The following is an 18,895-nucleotide window of genomic DNA, read 5'->3' on the forward strand; positions in this document are numbered from 1 at the left end:
CATGCTAACCATTATACACCACGGCCATGGCTTTTAAACAAAAGCAAAACATTCTAGGAATTGTACAACACGTGAAATGGATGACCCGCTTTAGTGAAAGCTACCACCCGCCCATGGCCGAGTGTCCCGGGGTGGTTGCTCACACTCCATTGACGATGATGTTCTGCACACAGCCCGTGTACGTGTGCACTGGAACACTGCTGGGTGGGCTGTATCCGGCCGACGTCCCTCCCACGAACAACCTGGCCACCGTGATCTCTCCGTCGCTGCCCAGATTTGCGTCCCGGGACGGGCTGTCGTCCACCGACATGCGCACCACCCTGCTCACGCGGAACACATTCGGGTTAGCCGGTGCGTGCTCATGTCCCGTGCTTGCGTGCGTGCGTGCACACTTGTGTGTTTTTGCGGGTGTGCAAATTGATTACCCATGGGGAGGATGGGCTCGCAGTTATTCAACTGCACCGCACTCCATAAAACCTTAACCCGACTCTCGGTTGCGTAATGCAGTGCGTTACGGTGGGTATTGAGAGAGCATTAGCTGGAAATGGAGGCAATTATACTCGCGGGACATTTGGAAAGTTACAACAAAAAAATTATGGCTAGTGTTTCCCCAGCCAGCCCTCTAACATTATCCTAATTACGATGATTATGGGCAAGCCATATTATTTATATATATATACACTCTTAGACTGTAAGAGAAACACAGGCAAAGCTAGCATGTAACTGCATCGGCGTTGAGTTTTGCGAAATAATGGTGCACCCCTTTGCGCGCCCCCAGTCTCCCCCTCCCCCTTGCCTTTACCTATTCCCTGTGGAAAACCTAGAGGCGGTTTCCATTACCCAATAACGCCTGCACAAACAAACGGAGGGCTGCCTGCCTGCGAAAGAACGCTGCCTCCACTGGAGTCAGTGGGGTGCAGCCGTGCTCAAGCTTCCAGGTTTGTCCCATGATGAGGGTTGGCGGATCACGCAAATTCACGGAATTCCCGTGGGCTCAGAAGTCGCCATCTCCTGGCTTGCCGAGGTATGGCAGTACAGCAAGTGGATTCATATACGTCCCTACAGGGGATTGATTGTCACCCTACTGCACCCAGATTATTATTAATCTGGGTGCAGTAGGGTGACAATCTTAATCTGGGTGCAGTAGGGTGACAATCTTACAGGTGCACCCAGATTATTATTAATCTGGGTGCAGTAGGGTGACAATCTTAATCTGGGTGCAGTAGGGTGACAATCTTACAGGTGCACCCAGATTATTATTAATCTGGGTGCACCAGTGTCCGACCACATGTATAAACACTCACGAATGGAGTTGGCCAAATATCGCAGTATAGGATGACAGAGCTTGGGCAATTGTTGGTTTTTTGTTCTGGCTGTCTTCCTACTTCTCTGGGTATTCGCACGCCGACGATTGTGAATGCCAACTGCGTGCTGCTACATGTTCTAAAATGAATAAACGGTTCTCATACCACTTTGGCATTGAGCGATTCACCTCTGCAGCTCAATGAGTTGTAATAATGTGGGCGTCATGCTTCAACTCACGGAGATCTAATAAATTACAATTTTACTCCGTTTTATAACGCCTGGGTTTGGATTGTCTATCTCATGAATTACGTCCGGTTTGTTCCGAGTCATTGTTTAATGAGTGTCAAGGTAATATTTGCACGTAAGTTGCATAACCTGTGCATACATTGTAAACCCATTGATATCGGGTTAGGATTCAAGGACAACACAAATTATCTTGTTTTTTTCATATGTTCTGTCTGTCTAAAGCATCATCTATCCTCGCATATTTGTTTTTCTTGTTTCCAGTTGTTTGTTTTCTATCAGCATAACCATAACACTTGCACATAACCTCTAGATAAATTATAAAGCACTGCTTTGTAGACACACAAATGACTGCGTGTATCGCCAGCACAACAAATCGATGGGAATCGCTGAACCGCTGCATCATTGCTGCCCAATCTTCTTCTTCTTCTTCCACGCGTCTGTTCCACTCATGTGGGGGTCTCTGCTACGCCTTGCCAACCTTCTCCATGCTGCCCTGGTCCTGGGACATCTCGCTTTCTGCTCCTCGGGCATTGGGCAGCATCATTGCTCCCAAATACCCTCTGCTATTACAATCCTCCTCGTCCGTTTGGGCTGTCGGGGCATAACCGTTTCCTTCAGTAAAATCCGCTTGCAGTTGTCTCACCACTTTACTTCTCTCTGTCCGACGCTGCGTCTTCCAACGTTTGACGCTTGGTGTTACTACGGCTACTCGCATCATAATGTTTTTATTTGCACGTGGAAACAGCACGGTGTTCTGTGCTTTTACTCAATGGTGTCCTGGAAACGCATAATGAGTTTTGTATAGAATATTGCCTTTGTGGTGAACGCATCCCCATAGTTTAGATCGAGTGCTCTTGCCAATGACATCGGTTAAAGCCGGCAACATTTGATTAACAAGCTTGAGTCTGCTGATGAGACCCCAGAAGATTGAAACCAGTTAGGAGTTTGCTTGCTGGTCTGAAAAGCCAATAAGGCAATGGCCCTACATTACGGTTAAAAAAAACACAGAGATAAACAGAATCAGGATACACGGGATAAACACATCCACAGTAAACAGATGGAACTATCGGAGCCCCCAGGTGTGATCTTGGATACTTACAAAGGCAGAAGAAAAGGAACAAAACAACTAGGAGAGAAATACGTTCATCTACATGTGGAGACCAGTACCGAGTTGCGCTTGTATCCATCACTTTACCCACGCTGCTGCACAGTCACGCAAAACGAGTTTGTACTCGGTCGTCTCATCCTCGATCGATCGGCCGGTCCCACGCGCCGGTACCACTCACCGCTGCCGCCTGCTGACAACCACCGCGTGCTCCCTGCCATCGCTGTAGGAACCGCCCGTCGACTTCTTGACGATCTTTCGCGTGGCATCGCCGGTGCTGAACAGCACCTCCAGGTTCCCGTCGAGGAGGTACACGGCGTAGTAAGGCTGCAAACGCAGTGGGCGGGGGGGGGGGTCAGAAAGGTCTGTTGTGTAAATATCACAAAACTAGACGCACTTAAATCTCGACTTAAAGCTTTCGTGACTGCAGGAATTCATATTCTTTGAGTCTTTCGGTAAAGTCACGTAGATAGGTATAAAACAGTCTGCATTCAGCGGCTTTCCCCCCCCCCCTCTTTCCTCCTGATGACGATCGTTTGCGTTGTGTTAGAAAGTCGTAGTTTTTTGTTTATTTTATGTTTATTTCTTGACTTTCGTGATTGCAGGAATTCATACGTGACTTTACCGAAAGACCCAAAGAATAGACGCACTTAGCCGGCTTCCCTGCCAACACTGTCCTCTTGTGGTTATCCGTGGATATGCACACAGTGAGCAACTGAACGCGGGCAGACTGCGCGTTTCTGTTAAAGAGTGTGTGCAGGGCATGGGCAGTGGAAGCTGATGAATGGACATATTTAAATGACAACCGTCGTCAACATCAGCCATCTTGATAATTGGTTTTTTACCCTTCTATCTGGCAACAAAACTGACACCTTTTTTTACAAGGAGTCATATTTGCATAGACCACAATACCTGCAGCCAAAATGCAAGCAAAAAACATAACTCTGATAATGCGCGCCTTTTGGCGTCATCTGGTCAAACCCATGTGAGACTAGGCTCTAAGGAAATCTGTCTCTGGTGTGGACCAATCAACTTCAAGGACAGTGCACATTATCAGAGTTATGTTTTTTGTTTGCATTATGACTGCAGGTATTGTGGTCTAAAAAAACAATTATCATATTTTTTACTGGCAAATGAGGTTCCAATGGTGTATCAGCCATCTTATTCCCCGCTGTTGTTGCCATCTGTTTATAGTCTCACGGTGCCACACAATTCACGTGGCTCCGGCACACAGGCTCACTTCATTGCTCCCTGCTCCGAAGTTGACGTCATTTCGGTTGTGCTCACTCCACGTGGTCGCGAAGCCCTGACGTCGAATCGAACCAACGACCTCTCGATTGCAAATCAAGCTTGCTTACCATCGCACCACAGAACTCCTCTCTGCCACGCAGTTTGAATTCGCTCGACGTGCGGCAGCATCCCCGCAAGGATCTTTGTATTTGTCGACAAGTCAGGCCCACGACGACGGGGGGCGGAGCACGCGCAGGGACACGGGGGGGTGGGGGGGGGGGCGACTCACCACGCCACTCTGTCTCCGCTTGCGGATGACTCTCGGCGACTGCTCCCCGGCCGCGTGAAGCAGGAGACCCGAGGCGTTGGTCGAGGAGAAGGAGAAGGAGATCTCGGATGAGGGCGGAAGAGATGCGGTGGTTGCCGGCAGCTCCACGAACCCGGGCGACTCTATGCTCACCATGTGAACGTGCTGCACACAGGTGACAGAGGAGCAGCCGTCAGTGTTGGCACCGTCGTCGTCAACTTTGTGAGCAGCAGCATGGACAATAAGATTGGAGGTGGCTCAAGAGTCAGTGGGCACGGAGATCCTGGGTCACGTGACTAAATTGGATGGCGACTTCGTGACGTCAATTAGTGCCGGGATGATTAGTCGATTAAGTCAGTTGTAATTGACAAATTGTCAAATCAAATACTTCTTGTTTTTGTGGTCAGTTACTCGGGGGGGCTCCCTTTAAAAACGGTGGTCCCTCGTACAAGCCACATGGTGGGAGATAAGGGAATCGAAACCTCCCGTCCAACGTCACACGTGGGAACAGTGGCGAGACTTCCACCCCCGAAATATTTTCTTATCTGATTAGTCAAATCATCGAACTGATAGTCGGTAGAGTAATTGATAATTTAAACATTTGTATAGCCCAACTATGATCTCAATCCAGTCATCAAATCGCCTCGTGCAAAAAAACTACGCCTCGACATTGAAATTGGATTTTGCACTTGATTTTGGCTCAATTCCATTTTCTTTCATTAACAATGTGGGCTCGTCTGCCCCATGGCAGACTGACATCTCTAAAGCAGGGTTTGGTGGGAAAATGCTGCCCCCTAAGGTGGATAAGAAGATGTCACTGGAAGGGACCTCAAGTGGGATATGTGGTTATCACCTTCCACATGTTGTATTTCTAAAGGAGGATGATGCACACTGCATCATCTGTGAGTTTTTTTTAACAGACATTTTTCATCTCATGACGGGGACAGTGCAGTTAAGTCATGCAAAATGTGATTTTTTTTTCAAAATCAAAGTTATGCTCTATATATATAGGCACTGTAGATACTTGAAAAATCATCATGTTTACTCTAAATGACAATTGCATGAAATTCTTCTCAACGCATTAGCAATTTCTAGAGGATCGCACGTGTAACAACTATACATGTTGAACTCCTTGTTCAACATGTATAGTCCATCAGTCCCATTGGCTTTCCGGACCAATATTATCAAGCAGCATTTTGTTGAAGCGATAAAAACTCAGGTGGTGGCGTCAGCAGAGTCGGCCTTTTCGGATGGCCGGACGTTGTCGGCACGAGCTCTCCGTGTAAGCCACGGGGCCCTCCCTCAATGCGCAAAAGCAAAAAAAAAGACAACACAGCATGCACGTGTGAAGAGACGGCTCCGTCACCTCGAGTGAGCAGCCCTTTTTGACCCCAATGGAGTTCTTAAAGGTGAGCAGGTTGAAGTAGCTGCGTGAGATCTCCACACCCTTTATGCATCCGGTGAACGTTCGGCTCTTCACCTCGCCCCTGTGAGCACAGCAGCGGTCAGCCGCAGTGAGAAATCCGTGCAGCAGCAGCAGCAGCAGCCGCAACAGCAACAGCAGCAGCCGCAACAGCAGCTTTTTGCAACTTAAAATATGCATCTTCTTGGTTCTTTCGGTAAAGTCACGTAGAAGGGAAGTAATACAATAATAAAAATAAAACGTAATAAAATAAAATAATATAATAATATATTTTTATTATTTTATTACTTCCCTTCTACGTGACTTTACCGAAAGAACCAAGAAGATGAATCCCTGCAGTCTCGAAAGCTTTAAATCGAAATTTAATAAATGCAACACATTTAAAAACCCATTGGCAAAACCTTTTATCCCCCCCTTGCTTTGCCAATGACATTTTTTCACGCGATAAACGTTCCCACTTCCCTTTCATGTATGTCACTACTCAAATTTATCTCCCCGTGCACCTTTAAAATAAAGAGCAGGCACAAAGCCTGGTATGCTAAATAGGCTAAAGATGGAATTTTAAATATATATATATGAAGACCTTGGAGGCATAGTCGTGTCCCGAAAGTATTGTTCGCGGCTGCAAAAAATAGCTCACCACTGCCAATCTCCCATCGCCGTGAAGGAAATTACGGGGCCCGAAATTTGACAGCCCTATTAACGGCACAGGGGGACCTTGCTTACATACCTGGGTATGACCCCTTCGGGGAGCCCGCCAAAGTAAATGAGATCCATGGAGGAGAGATTGAGACCTCCCGACGCGCCCTGCGACCTGCTCTTTTTGTTAACCACGTTGCGAGCTTCGTCCTCAACGATCAGCGTGCCTGTTCAACACACGCAGCCACCAAACAACAAGTGGTCAAAAAAGAGGCCTTTCGCGCCGTGACGCTTGCAGGCAGGAGACGACACGAGCATCGACCGAACTCACACGCTACGCCGGAGCTCCCAATTGGCAGCAAAGCTGAAGCCGTTCCGGCCTTCATTAGGTGCTCCATTAACGGCACTCGTCCCAACAGTCTGTTGAGGCTATACTGGGGGATCTTGGTGTGCGTTTCTGGGTGGGAAGTGTGCGGAGCAGATGTGGAGTGGTTTGCGCAGTGCGGCATGAACCCAGTGACCTAGGTTCAATTCCCAGATATGGAAAACATCAGCAGTGATATCATAACCGGTGCTGGACATCCCCTAAGTGTTCTTCCCCCACACCTGCGATTATCACAGTTGGCTAGATACGATGCGAAAGAAGTTCAACATACATACATTAGCCGACTAACAAGAAATAACACAAAATCACAAGGCATGGCAATCGTGTATATGTGTATACGCTTATTCTGCCCCTAACCTCCAGGATCCATCAATGGACCACTAAATGTGCTGGCGCAATATCCCAATGAATACTCAGTCACCAGAACCAATGATAGAGGTTTGGCGATGCATCGATTAATATAGAAATATGGAGCAAAATTGATTGTAGTAATATCGATGCTGAAGCACACAAAACATGCATCAAATTGCGTACTTGAGAATTGGTGTTTTCTTCTTCTATACTCTTTGGTTCTTTCGATAAAGTCACGTAGGTATAAATAAAATAAATTAAATCACGACGTTTCGGGCGCAACACAAGCGTCCGTCATCAGGTGGGACAACCACAGCAAGAAACAATTGCTGAAGTGGGCAAAAGGGGCTGCTGCTGTGTTGCGCCCGAAACGTCGTGATTTAATTTACTTTATTATATACCTACGTGACTTTACCGAAATAACCAAAAAGTATGGATCCCTGGAGTCACGAAAACTTCTAATCTAGATTTTCTTCTTCTTATTTTAATGTTGTACGCAATGGGTTAATGTCACACGAGCAGCCGCGACATTGGACTACAATGTAAAGTAATCAATTTGTTATTGAATAGAAACTTTTTGAATCATAAAGTCATCATGTTTAGCTCTCCAATGTGTTTTCAGGTTTGTACCGCGCGTTGTATGGCACGATGTCTGACGTTTCGCTCCACGTGCTGGCAGCTTCGTTTGGAACGGCACAAGCGCAAAAAGCCAAGGGCAGTATCGTGTCACCACGTTTCACAAAATGCAGGTTTTTTCCCTCGCTTTACGTGGGTTCGTTTTGCGCGACCCATTTCTACCCAAAATTATCTCCGCTATGCGGTTTGAATTCGCTCAAAGCGCGGCTATGCGGTCGGACGCGGGACAACGTCGTTGAGTGTGTACTGGATGTACTGTGCGTGCGCTACTCGGCAGGCAGCGGTCTCCTCGTCCGGTTTCGCTTTGTGCACGCCAATTCTTTGAAACGCATCGACGTTTCCAAAAAACGCGAGATGCGCAGACGTGAGCGACCGGCGTGTTCGGCGAGTGCCACCCGCGATCGCACCCATCTGTTTGCTGCGCGAGAACTTGAGGCTCCTCCAGTTGCCGTCGTTGTGCTTGTTGTCGCTGGTCACGTTCCCCGGTCCACTGCCCAGGTCGTACCACACGCGCACCTGCCCGTTCACCAGCTCGATGGACAGGAAGTCCTTCTGTGGCCACCGAAGTGTCAGGAGAGCGACGTTTATTATTTTAGTTTTTTTTTCATTCACACGCGTTACGTTACAGCTCGTCACCTTACAGAAATATGCGCAAGAGCGCAGAAGCGTGGTCACCACATACACGCCTTTATATAAGGAACGAAACAGGTGGACTTCTCCACAAATCTGGCTGTCGCCTGATGAAGCTGGTTGTAATTACTGGCGAAACGTCACTGTACTCAGATTGTAAATGTTGTGGCTTGGCTCTCCAACACACCGGTGTACTGTACTAGTGACATGACAACCCTTACTAGTTGGCTGTGTCGGGTGGTGACGGGTTTTAACGACACATTTATATATTTACGCGATCTAACCAAAAAAAGAAACCTCTGTTATGGATGATATTGGTCGCGAAAGCCTGCTGCTACGCATTAAACTGACAATTGCCTTATAATTTAAAACAGGCTCACTTGTAAGCAAATACAAATTTCTCGGGAGTTGTTCATAGAAAATCAACGGTAATTATGATACTGGAGATGGCATTAACATCGAACACGGGTGATTTGGGCATTCACGTAACTTAAGGACGATTATGAAGAATAAAGCCAATACATATTTGTGACTACCGCACCACACCACAAGGCAATTTCTAACACGTGTAAAAGTGACAACTATTGCACGTTATTTATAACGATGCAAACATTTCATTCATCTGCCCCATCCCTCAACCCTTATCAGCTGCCCATCATTAATCCAGGGAGTGCAATGTGTGGGTGGGAGCGGTCCACCAAATGGTGGACAGCGGCTTGCCTTGTCAGCGGTGGCCAAGTACATGAGCAGAGCATTGGGGGAGAAGGTGCGGAACTTGAAGGTGATGATGGAGACCTCGGAGTTCCAGCGGATTGGCCGGTCCACCGGCACGAAGCCCTCGCCGTCAAACTGTGTGGAGACCTCTGTTTCGGCTGCCTGGGGACTGCGGTACACAGAGGCAGCGTGAGTCGGGAAGCATGACCATAAGACGGGAGCATGGCCATGACTGGGTTGATGATGACAACTACATGGGTGAAGCGTGGCGGCGGGGGGCAATGCGTTTCGTGTCAATAATGACAATGTAGATACATCTTCTTGGTTCTTTCGGTAAAGTCACGTAGAAGGGAAATAATAAAATAATAAAAATAAAACATCATAAAATAATTCTCACGACGTTTCGGCCACAATGCAAGCAGCCGTCCTCAGGTGAAGAACAGGTCTGTCGGAAAGACAGCGTCTGAATGAAACTACCACCAGGCTTGGAGCGTATATTTAAACTGGGTTAGAGGGGGAAGAAGCGTGGTGGTGTTCATTCAGACGCTGTCTTTCCAACAGACCTGTTCTTCACCTGAGGACGGCTGCTTGCGTTGTGGCCGAAACGTCGTGAGAATTATTTTATAATTTTTTATTTTTACTCTTTTATTATTTCCCTTCTACGTGACTTTACCGAAAGAACCAAGAAGATGAATCCCTGCAGTCACGAAAGCTTTAAATCGAAATGTAGATACATCTCATGCTGTGGATGCCAATACAATCATCGATTGTCATATCAATCATCAGCCATGGTCAATTCACTGCGGGATGATGACCACTGTCACCCCTCATGATCCTACAACGTAATCATTTTTATTCCATCTCCGCCGTGGAAGGTCTCTCAGACGCACTCCATTCATTGGCTGACACTCCGACCATCATTGTTGAACGTTGGTAGCCTTACCTGATCTCACAGCCACCACAAGTTCCTTCCATCTCACGGAAGTTCCACAAGCCGACCGAGCGGCCATCCAGGAATGCCTCTCCCATGCAGCCCTTGAATGAGGTGGCCTTCACCGAATCGGCCTTCTGGCAGCAGGGGAAACAACTGTATCAGCATCATTACAGTGTCATCTTGGTTGTATGTGTCTGTGTGGTTGTCTGTGTGTGTGCACTCGCTCCAAACCCAGTGACCCAAATTCAATTCCTGCTCATGGCCAAAACCAGTGATGATTATCTGAACCGGTCTTGGGCCTCTCCTAGGTCGAGTCAGCCTTAATTGACTACCTGGTGTGGTGTGTAAAAACATCGCCATAAGGGAGACGAAGGCAGCCGGGTGTGGTGGACACCCACCCCTCGCGTGGCGCTCAGACCTTCATAGTTGCTCGATAACAGCACTTGCCCCAACAGCCTGTCAAGTCTTTACGGGGGATCTTTGTCTTTTTGTGTGCGTTTGTCGGTGCGAAGTGTGGGGAGCAGATGCGGAGTGGTTCGCGTGGTGCGGCATGAACCCGGTGACCTGGGTTTAATTCCCAGACACGGCAAACGCCAGCGGTAAGTGATATCATAAGCGGTGCTGGGCATCCCCTAAGTGGGCTCAGCCTTAAAATTACCACCTGGTGAGGTGCGTAAAAAAATATCAACGTCTGTGGAGACAAATGTGGCCAGACATGGTGCTGGTCGCACCGCCCCGTCGTTTTTTTTTTCATGAGGGATTTGAGAGCCGATCGCCGACAATATTTGCCTCATCATGAGGCCTCCTTTGCCAGTACCGAAATATAATAATAGGTTTTTTTCGGGAACAAAACCTTTTTACAAGGAAACATGTTTACATTAACCGCGATAGAGACGAGGCTCTAAGAAAAGCTGTCTCTGGTGTGGACCAATCAATTTCAAGGACAATGCATATGTTATCAGAGTGTGTTTTTTGTTTGCATTCTGACTGCAGGTATTGTGGTAAAGGTTAACATACTCTTAGGTTTTTTCGGTAAAGTCACGTAGGTAAAAAATAAAATTAAAATTAATAAAAGTAAAATAAAAATAAAAAATCACGACGTTTCGGAGGCAACACAAGCTTCCGTCTTCAGGTGGAACCGTCACAACACGATTACTTGATAAAGCAATTATTTGATACAGCAATCGTGCTGTGACGGTTCCACCTGAAGACGGAAGCTTGTGTTGCCTCCGAAACGTCGTGATTTTTTATTTTTATTTTACTTTTATTAATTTTAATTTTATTTTTTACCTACGTGACTTTACCGAAAACACCTAAGAGTATGAATCCTTGCAGTCACGAAAGTTTCAAATCTAAAGGTAAACATGTTTCCTCGTAAAAAGGTTTCACTTTTGTTGCCAGAAAAAAGGGGAAAACCCTATTATTATAATATTCGCCTCAACACGCGGAATGGGGGCAATAAAACACACTGCCAGAAGCGGGTGCGGCTCAACGTTCAGTGGCTTTACAAGATGGACCACAGGAGGCGCGTCCCGCCCGCACCTTGACCCCTCCAGTGAGGCCTCCGATGAAGAGCAAAGTGGTCTCGTCCACGTCGAAGGCCGAATTTCCCTCGGGTGACGTCCCGCTGCTGGGCAGCTGGCTCACTCCGCCTCGGTCGCCCTTGAAGGCCCGAATGGAGAGAGCGCCGACCCTCAGGGACCTGGGAACGCATAGAGCCCAATGTATAAACCACGCGCCGTCGGCCCTGCCATTGCAAAGCGTGGACAGATACAGGCCTGCCGCTGGTGAAAGTGTCACTGCGTCGCGCGCTTTCAGATGCGCTCCTGCGGCCATCATCTGGCACGTTTCTCCCTTCTGATTTTAGGAAGCCACTGGAGCTGTGCACTTTTAAATCATCTAGATTGAACACTCATTTCTTTAGAACAGTTTTTTTGTGTTCAGTTTATTGTCCTTCCCCCCGCACCTCAAGTTAGCAAGGTTGGCTATGTACGGTGCAAAAGAAGTTCAACACATTTACTGTAATCAATTTCGATTTCACCGAATTCCCACAACACAGGTTTGCCCATTGCTTCCTCTCATCGAATTAAATTCACCTCATCTCAACCATTAGATCCATATATTGTACCGTTGTAAATTGTTTGTAAAGTGCTTGGTTAAGGCGCTATTTAAATTCCTTTCAGATAAGATAAGTGGTAGCTGAAATAACAGCATGTGCTAAGGAATCGCTGCGGTGGGATCATCACGTGACTGGGATACATTGCTATGTATTTTTCATATTTTTCATATTTTTTTTTACTTCCTTGTGCTCGGGCATAGAGCACACTTTGCCTGAATACCAAATTGCTTGCTCGGTAATGTGTTGCAGACACCAAACCAAATATGCATTCCATCTGTGCAATGCTAAATAGGGAAATGTTGATGTACAGCAGGGAGGAGCGGTGGTGTAGTAATCTTCGCATTGCGCGATTAATCAGCCAACACGAATTGGATTCCCTAACCATTAGGTGACATCCGTGCGTGAGTGCCATATGAACGAGTGCTGGGACCCCCCTTCACCACCCCGACGTTGACCAGAGTGGTGAAGTTTGGTCAAACAACCCCCCCCCCCATGACGGACAGGGTGTTGCGACGGCTTCATAGAGCAGTGGACTGGCAAGAGGCTGTGAATGATCACTTATTATATATACACACATGGCATGACACTGCACAAGCACCTTCAGGATGAACCAACGTGCATGGTAAATCAAGGTGCACGAGAACGAGCAACAACGACGACTCTGCGAGGCCAATGCAGCAACCGATCTTATAATCACAAGGTGTAACATCTCTCTAGCGCGCATGCGCATGCGCCTTTCCCGGACGCAGGGCACATACCTGGTCGCCTCGATGCGATACCAGTTGCCGTCGTTGATGGCCAGGTCCGGGTACTCGACTCGTCCGGGCCCCGAGCCAACGTCCCACACGAGGCTCACCCGGCCTCGCCGCATCTCCACCGCCATGTAGTCCGGCTGCCCGGCGACAAGGAGGGGGTGGCAATCGGTTTGGCGGCTCCCGCCTTCCCGCGCTCGGTTTGCTGCCTTAGGCTTGCTTTGCCGAGCGTCTTTAACGTTTTAGCGTTGTTGTTTTTTTTTCGATTTAAAGCTTTCGTGGCCACAGGTATTCATCTTCTTGGTTCTTTCGGTAAAGTCACGCAGAAGGGAAATAATAAAATAATAGAAATAAAACATAATGAAATAAAAAAGTATATAAATAAATTTATTATTTTTATTTCTGTTATTTTATTATTATAATAATAAAAATGAAAATAATTTTTTAATGTTTTACTTCTATTATTTTATTATTTCCCTTCTACGTGACTTTACCGAAAGAACCAAGAAGTTTTTTTGTTTTTGTTTTACTCTGTGGCACATGTCCGTTCTCCCGCGTCTGTTGTTTGCACGTTTTAATCATATTTCAGGAGGAGCCCGGTACAGAGGGGGGGGGGGGGGGAGGAGTACAGAAACTCCGTGGACTTGAGTCCCAAACGCTGTGCTCCTGAGTTAGGAGGAAGGGGGGGGGGAGATTAGGCCTCACTGCCCCACCGACGGAGCAGAGAATCTGCATTTTTACATGGGAAGGGAAGGTGAAGGAAGTAGAAATTAAGGGAGCAGGGGAAAGAAGGGATGAGGGGGGGGGGGAGGGGAATGGGGGTCTCCCGCATGTTATGGTCTCCGCCTTCACCAACCCGCACTGATCAGTGTGGTGAAGTATGGCCAAGTACCAATATTTGCGTGTACGAGTGGTGGTGCAGCGGTTAAGCAGCGCTGCGCTACGAACCCGGCGACCCGAGTTCGATTCCCGATTACGGCCAACACCGGCGACAATAAAACTGGTCCTGGGCCTTCCCGAGGTGAACTCGGCCTCAACAGAGTCACTAGTAAAGGAGGTCTCATAGTGTAAATGCTTACCCCGAGCTCTCAATACTCTGATAGTGCGCTGTTTTTGAGTTGTACGCCTTTTGGCGTCATCTGGTCCAACACCAATGGAGACTAGGCTCTAAGGGAAGCTGTCTCGGGTGTGGACCAATCAACTTCAAGGACAGTGGATATCATTACCATTATCAGAGTTGTTTCTTTTTGTTTGCATTTGGACTGATTGTGTTGCGGTTATTGCAAACATGATGCCTTGTATAAAGATGTCAGTTTTGTACCAGTTTAAAGGGTAAAAACCTACTAGTAGAGTCACTAGTGTGACGTGTAAAAACATCGCCACCCGGAAGACACTGGCGGCCGGGCGTTCTGCTGGCCAGCCACCCCCTCGTGTGCCGGGGCCTTCATTTCGGTGCTCGCCAACAGAACTTGCCCCAAGAGTCTGCTAAGGGCTATACTGGGGGATCTTTGTCTTTGTTACACACGTTCTGAGAGCCTCCCAGGTAGAAGAGCAGGTTGTCTGGCTCCGAGGTCTTCACGTGAAGCACCATGGAGTTGTACGTGAGCTTCCCATGCGGGATCTCAGGGCGGTACGTCCGCACGCAGTCGCCCGTGCCGGACTGCACGGAGACCTTGATCTGTGATCACATGAGAGGAGAGTCATTCAACACTGAGTTACAGGGACGATGTAAGTAATGAAAACAATAAGGTAGACTGGATGTCAAACATGTACGTAGAACTTATTTCACACCGGACATAGCCAACTAATCGGAAGTGCGGAGAACAGGACAAAAAAAATTAACCCGTAAAAACAAAGTTTTTCACTATAAATCCTTTATATGCGTGGCGGCTAGAGTCCTCTCGTCCTCTGGCTTGAGATGGCTGCCACCTATGGGTCAGATGATTGCCTGCCACCATTAAGCAATTGGTAATTAAATATATATATTTTTTCCTAAAATGTTGAAAATTTAGGAATTTTTTTTCACGAAAATAAATTGTCACGTACAACGAGTCTGTGTGCAAAATGTCAGCTCGATTGGATCACGGGAAGTGGGTTAAAAAACGACCGAAAGATTTGCACGGTCGTAAGCGCGCAAGCAAGCAAGCAAGTGAACTTAATATAAAGGATTTAAAAACTAAAACACAGAAAGCAGTTCTGAAGAAACACGTTTTCAAACTAGATTTGAAAGTGCACAGCTCCAGAGGCTTACTAACATCAGAAGAAAAATTGCGCAAACTAATTACGCGACAATGTTGGTGAAAGAAAATACACGAGCTGTCCTAAGCGGAACTCCGTCCTATATCTCCAGATATGAATAGGAACATCTTAATGCCAAACACCGGGTGAGACGGAAGCAGTTCCAACGACGCAGCGACAAACTCGGAGAAACGGAGAGCCCCCCGCGAGGGGATATCGGTGAAGGAAACTTTCATTCACGTCCCAACAGCCCAAACCAGAGGTCGCAATCGGGTACTCGATACCCGTACCCTACCCGATACCCGGCTACCCGTACCCGGCCAGGTACGGCTACCCGTTTGCGACCCTGGTGCGGCCGGGTACGGGTACGGGTAGGCCGTGAGTCACTGGTGAGGAAACCGTCTGTCACTCATTTCGGGTAGGGTACGGGTACGAGTAGGGAATGGGAACCCGTACTCGACCGGGTATGGGTACGGGTATCCATTTGCGACCCTGGTGCGGCCTGGTACGGGTACGGTTAAGGAATCAAAACCCGTTTGCGACCTCTGACCCAAACCACCAAGGGTCTACGGAGAAGAAGTTAACAAGCCAATCACGGCCTCGTGCGCCCTTCCCCGGGGGGGGGGAGGGGGGGGCGCCGCATGTCAAGATGCTCACAGAGGCCGCCTGCTTGCGGGCCTGGTTGATGAGCTCCTTGATGACGGAGATGTTCCGCCCGAGGTTGTCCTGCAGCGCTCCGAAGGGCTCCATGCGCTTGGAGAGGCGCGCCGCCCGCTCCTCCACGTCCCGCAGCTTGTCGCTCGCCTCGGCAACTGCGGCGAAACGCGGAGGAGGAAAGCGAAACGATCGTCGGCTCTTCGCCCCTCGCGTGCTGCCTGTGGGCGGTGCTACGCAGCGTTTGCCACGATGTCCCACGCTTCGCCCCACGTGTCGGGGGAAGTGTCCCTCGGTTTATCTTCTTGGTTCTTTCGGTAAAGTCACGTAGAATGGAAGTAATAAAATAATAAAAATAAAACATAATAAAATAATTCTCACGACGTTTCGGCCACAACGCAAGCAGTCGTCCTCAGGTGAAGAACAGGTCTGTCAGAAAGGCAGATGACGGCTGCTTGCGTTGTGGCCGAAACGTCGTGAGAATTATTTTATTATGTTTTATTTTTACTATTTTATTATTTCCATTCTACGTGACTTTACCGAAAGAACCAAGAAGATGAATCCCTGCAGTCACGAAAGCTTTAAATCGAAATGTCCCTCGGTTATATAAAGTTGCCGGCTGCTCATAAACGGAATCTCTATTTAGACGGGAATAATCCAACGGGTTACATATGTCCAGTAAGCGGGCACGGGTCAGCAACTACTGCTAACTGCTCCTAGCACGTGGCATGAAACGTCGGATAACACGCGATACAAATAGTTTTTTTCTGAATGCCAACGATTTAATTACTAAAGAAAGTTCTTCATCCGACCGCTCTATTGCTACTCTATCCCTTCCGGTCCATCCTTTTTCTCGCTCTCTTCTCCCCCGTTTACATTTTCCCAATTTGTCTCCTCCTCTCTCTCTCTCTCCTGCTCCCTTTGGTTCACAACTGGCGAGCCCGACAATTGTGCGCACACGCTCCCCTCCTGAGTTGTTTGCGTCTTCTTTGCATCGCAATTGGAAATTACATACGCATTTTACATATTTTAAGATCCCTTCGGGGTCATTTGGTGGGCGGTCCGTACTGTTCTTCGCCGAGTCGTCGATGAAAGCGTTGGCCGAGCGCTCGTTCTCCGCCGCCTTGTCAAGGTGTTCCGACACGTTCATGATCTTCTTGTTGAGGTCCATTGTCTCCTCCAAAACCCCCGAAGCCACCTCGCTCACGCCCTTGGCAGCCTCCGTCACCTCCTCCATGGCGCGGCTTGTGTCTAAGGGACATAATATCTAGAACTGTGAATACATATACACACTGTATATATATACTTTTGCACAATGCAGTATAAGAACTCCGTTTTGCACCTCCACTTGTTTTTACGCGGTGTACTGGACGATCCATTTGTAGCTCCCTCGTTGATTCTGAATGACCTGATTGCTTCTAGATAGGCGATTGGATATTGCAAAAGTGATGGCTTTAAGTCTGACAGTGTAAATATATGAATGTGTCGTTGAACCCGCCACCACCCGAAACAACCAATTAGTAAGGTTTGTCACGTAAACAAAACGTGGCAATCTGTTACTAGTTCAGCACACCGGTGTGTGGAGGAGTAAACCCACGACGTCTACAACTCAAGTACGACGTTTCGCTGGTGATTAACAACCAGATTCATCAAGCGATAGTCAGAAATGTTAATTAGTTGATGTACAGGTGTTGATGACATCACCTTTTCTCACTCTAATTAAGACCAAAACCTGCTTGTACTCCTCTCTTCTCCCTGCCCCACAGTTACGACCAGCCGTACACCCTTACCCCCACCCTTACACCCCTACCCCCACCCCTACACCCCCACCCCTACACCCCCACCCCTACCCCCACCCCTAACCCGACACCCCTACCCCCACCCCTATCACTACCCAAACCCCTATCACTACCCCAACCCCTCCTGCCAGTTCTCCTACCTGTCACCATGACTACACCACCACTCTCAACAACAACCCCACTCTATCTCAACCACTTTCACCTCGTGTACAATTTTGTAATCGTCGTAGAGCACCTCGGAATAAGGTGCTATTCAAAAATCTGAACTAGACGAGACCAGAGAGCTGTAGAGCACAACGACGAGAACTCACGCAGCAGTAACAGCAGTAGTAAGAGATGGCACGGGGCAGGTTCGTGTTGGGTGTGCGCGTCTTGGTGAAAAACGCACCATTAGGCAGCGAGGCCAGAGAGGCCAGGGCTGAGGCCAGCTGCCGCGCGAGAGCCTTGGTCTTGTCCTCGCCGTTTGTCACCTGCATTTTAATGGCCGCCAGGCGGTCAGAAAAGCCTAAACCGGTGGCCCAGATGACAACACGCAGAAGAGGCAATGGAGGATTAAAATCACAGCATCGAATGCAATCAACACAGCAGAGGTCGCAAACGGGGTTTGATTCCTTACCCGTACCCGGCCGCACTAGGGTCGCAAATGGGTACCCGTACCCGTACCCGGCTGGGTACGGGTACCCGTTCCCTACCCGTACCCTACCCGAAATGAGTGACAAACGGTTACTCACCAGTGACTCACGGCCTACCCGTACCCGGCCGCACCAGGGTCGCAAATGGCTACCCGTACCCGTACCCGGCCGGGTACGGGTAGCCGGGTATCAGGTAGGGGTACGGGTATCGGATACCCGGTTGCGACCTCTGCAACACAGTGCCCCTGATGAAATGACGGTTGGGATTTGGTAATCTCTTTTTTTGAAATAGCCCTTAGCCCGTGATGGAAATTCCATATTTGTATAGCAGGGGTAAAGTTATTCCCAAGTGCAGCCAGTTTTCTCTTTCCACAAAGTTTCTCTCATTTTATCGATCGGACAGAGGAAGCGGCACGTGAACATCCAACCGCCATTTTAATTATCAGCCTTTCAACTACGAGCTTCACGCCCCAAGCACGGCGCTACTTGACCGGTAGCACGATTACACCATTGATGACATCGCTGTTACATGCATATTACTTTAAGGGTAAAGATGCAGCCTCTTTAGATGGAAACTCTGGAGAGAAACTCAAGAGGACATTTGGCCTACCATTACACGCTGGCCAGGTGTCCTGGAAGACGTGGGAATATCCCCACATTAGCCCACCGCACACGACCTGCCGATCAACTAACTTGCGGTGCACACATTTACACGGCTGGTGACATGCCTATCACCGTGTTGAAGCTACCATTTTAACAAGTGAAACCTATTATTCTTAAGCACAAACTTGAAAAA

General features: G+C 48.2%; 1 protein-coding gene across 2 annotated transcripts in view; it reads right to left on the reverse strand.

Annotated features, from left to right (window-relative positions):
• Nucleotides 1-18,895, reverse strand: part of LOC144931695 (laminin subunit alpha-1-like) — a 140,053-nt gene that overhangs the window by 11,144 nt on the left and 110,014 nt on the right. Inside the window, exons 42-55 of one of the 2 annotated variants that reach the window (XM_078855867.1) lie at nt 17,856-17,972; nt 16,737-16,919; nt 15,672-15,826; nt 14,302-14,454; nt 12,783-12,916; nt 11,448-11,607; nt 9,915-10,036; nt 8,978-9,140; nt 8,035-8,179; nt 6,347-6,482; nt 5,560-5,680; nt 4,176-4,358; nt 2,838-2,983; nt 144-320 (exon numbers count right to left, since the gene is read on the reverse strand). In XM_078855867.1, the coding sequence (XP_078711993.1) occupies nt 144-320; nt 2,838-2,983; nt 4,176-4,358; nt 5,560-5,680; nt 6,347-6,482; nt 8,035-8,179; nt 8,978-9,140; nt 9,915-10,036; nt 11,448-11,607; nt 12,783-12,916; nt 14,302-14,454; nt 15,672-15,826; nt 16,737-16,919; nt 17,856-17,972 (2,095 nt within the window). Of the gene's footprint in view, nt 1-143; nt 321-2,837; nt 2,984-4,175; nt 4,359-5,559; nt 5,681-6,346; nt 6,483-8,034; nt 8,180-8,977; nt 9,141-9,914; nt 10,040-11,447; nt 11,608-12,782; nt 12,917-14,301; nt 14,455-15,671; nt 15,827-16,736; nt 16,920-17,855; nt 17,973-18,895 lie in introns of both variants that reach the window. The other variant, XM_078855866.1, reaches the window with a different exon arrangement.

Source organism: Lampetra fluviatilis, chromosome 4 (genome assembly GCF_964198595.1).
Source record: "Lampetra fluviatilis chromosome 4, kcLamFluv1.1, whole genome shotgun sequence".
Classification (NCBI taxonomy): domain Eukaryota; kingdom Metazoa; phylum Chordata; class Hyperoartia; order Petromyzontiformes; family Petromyzontidae; genus Lampetra; species Lampetra fluviatilis.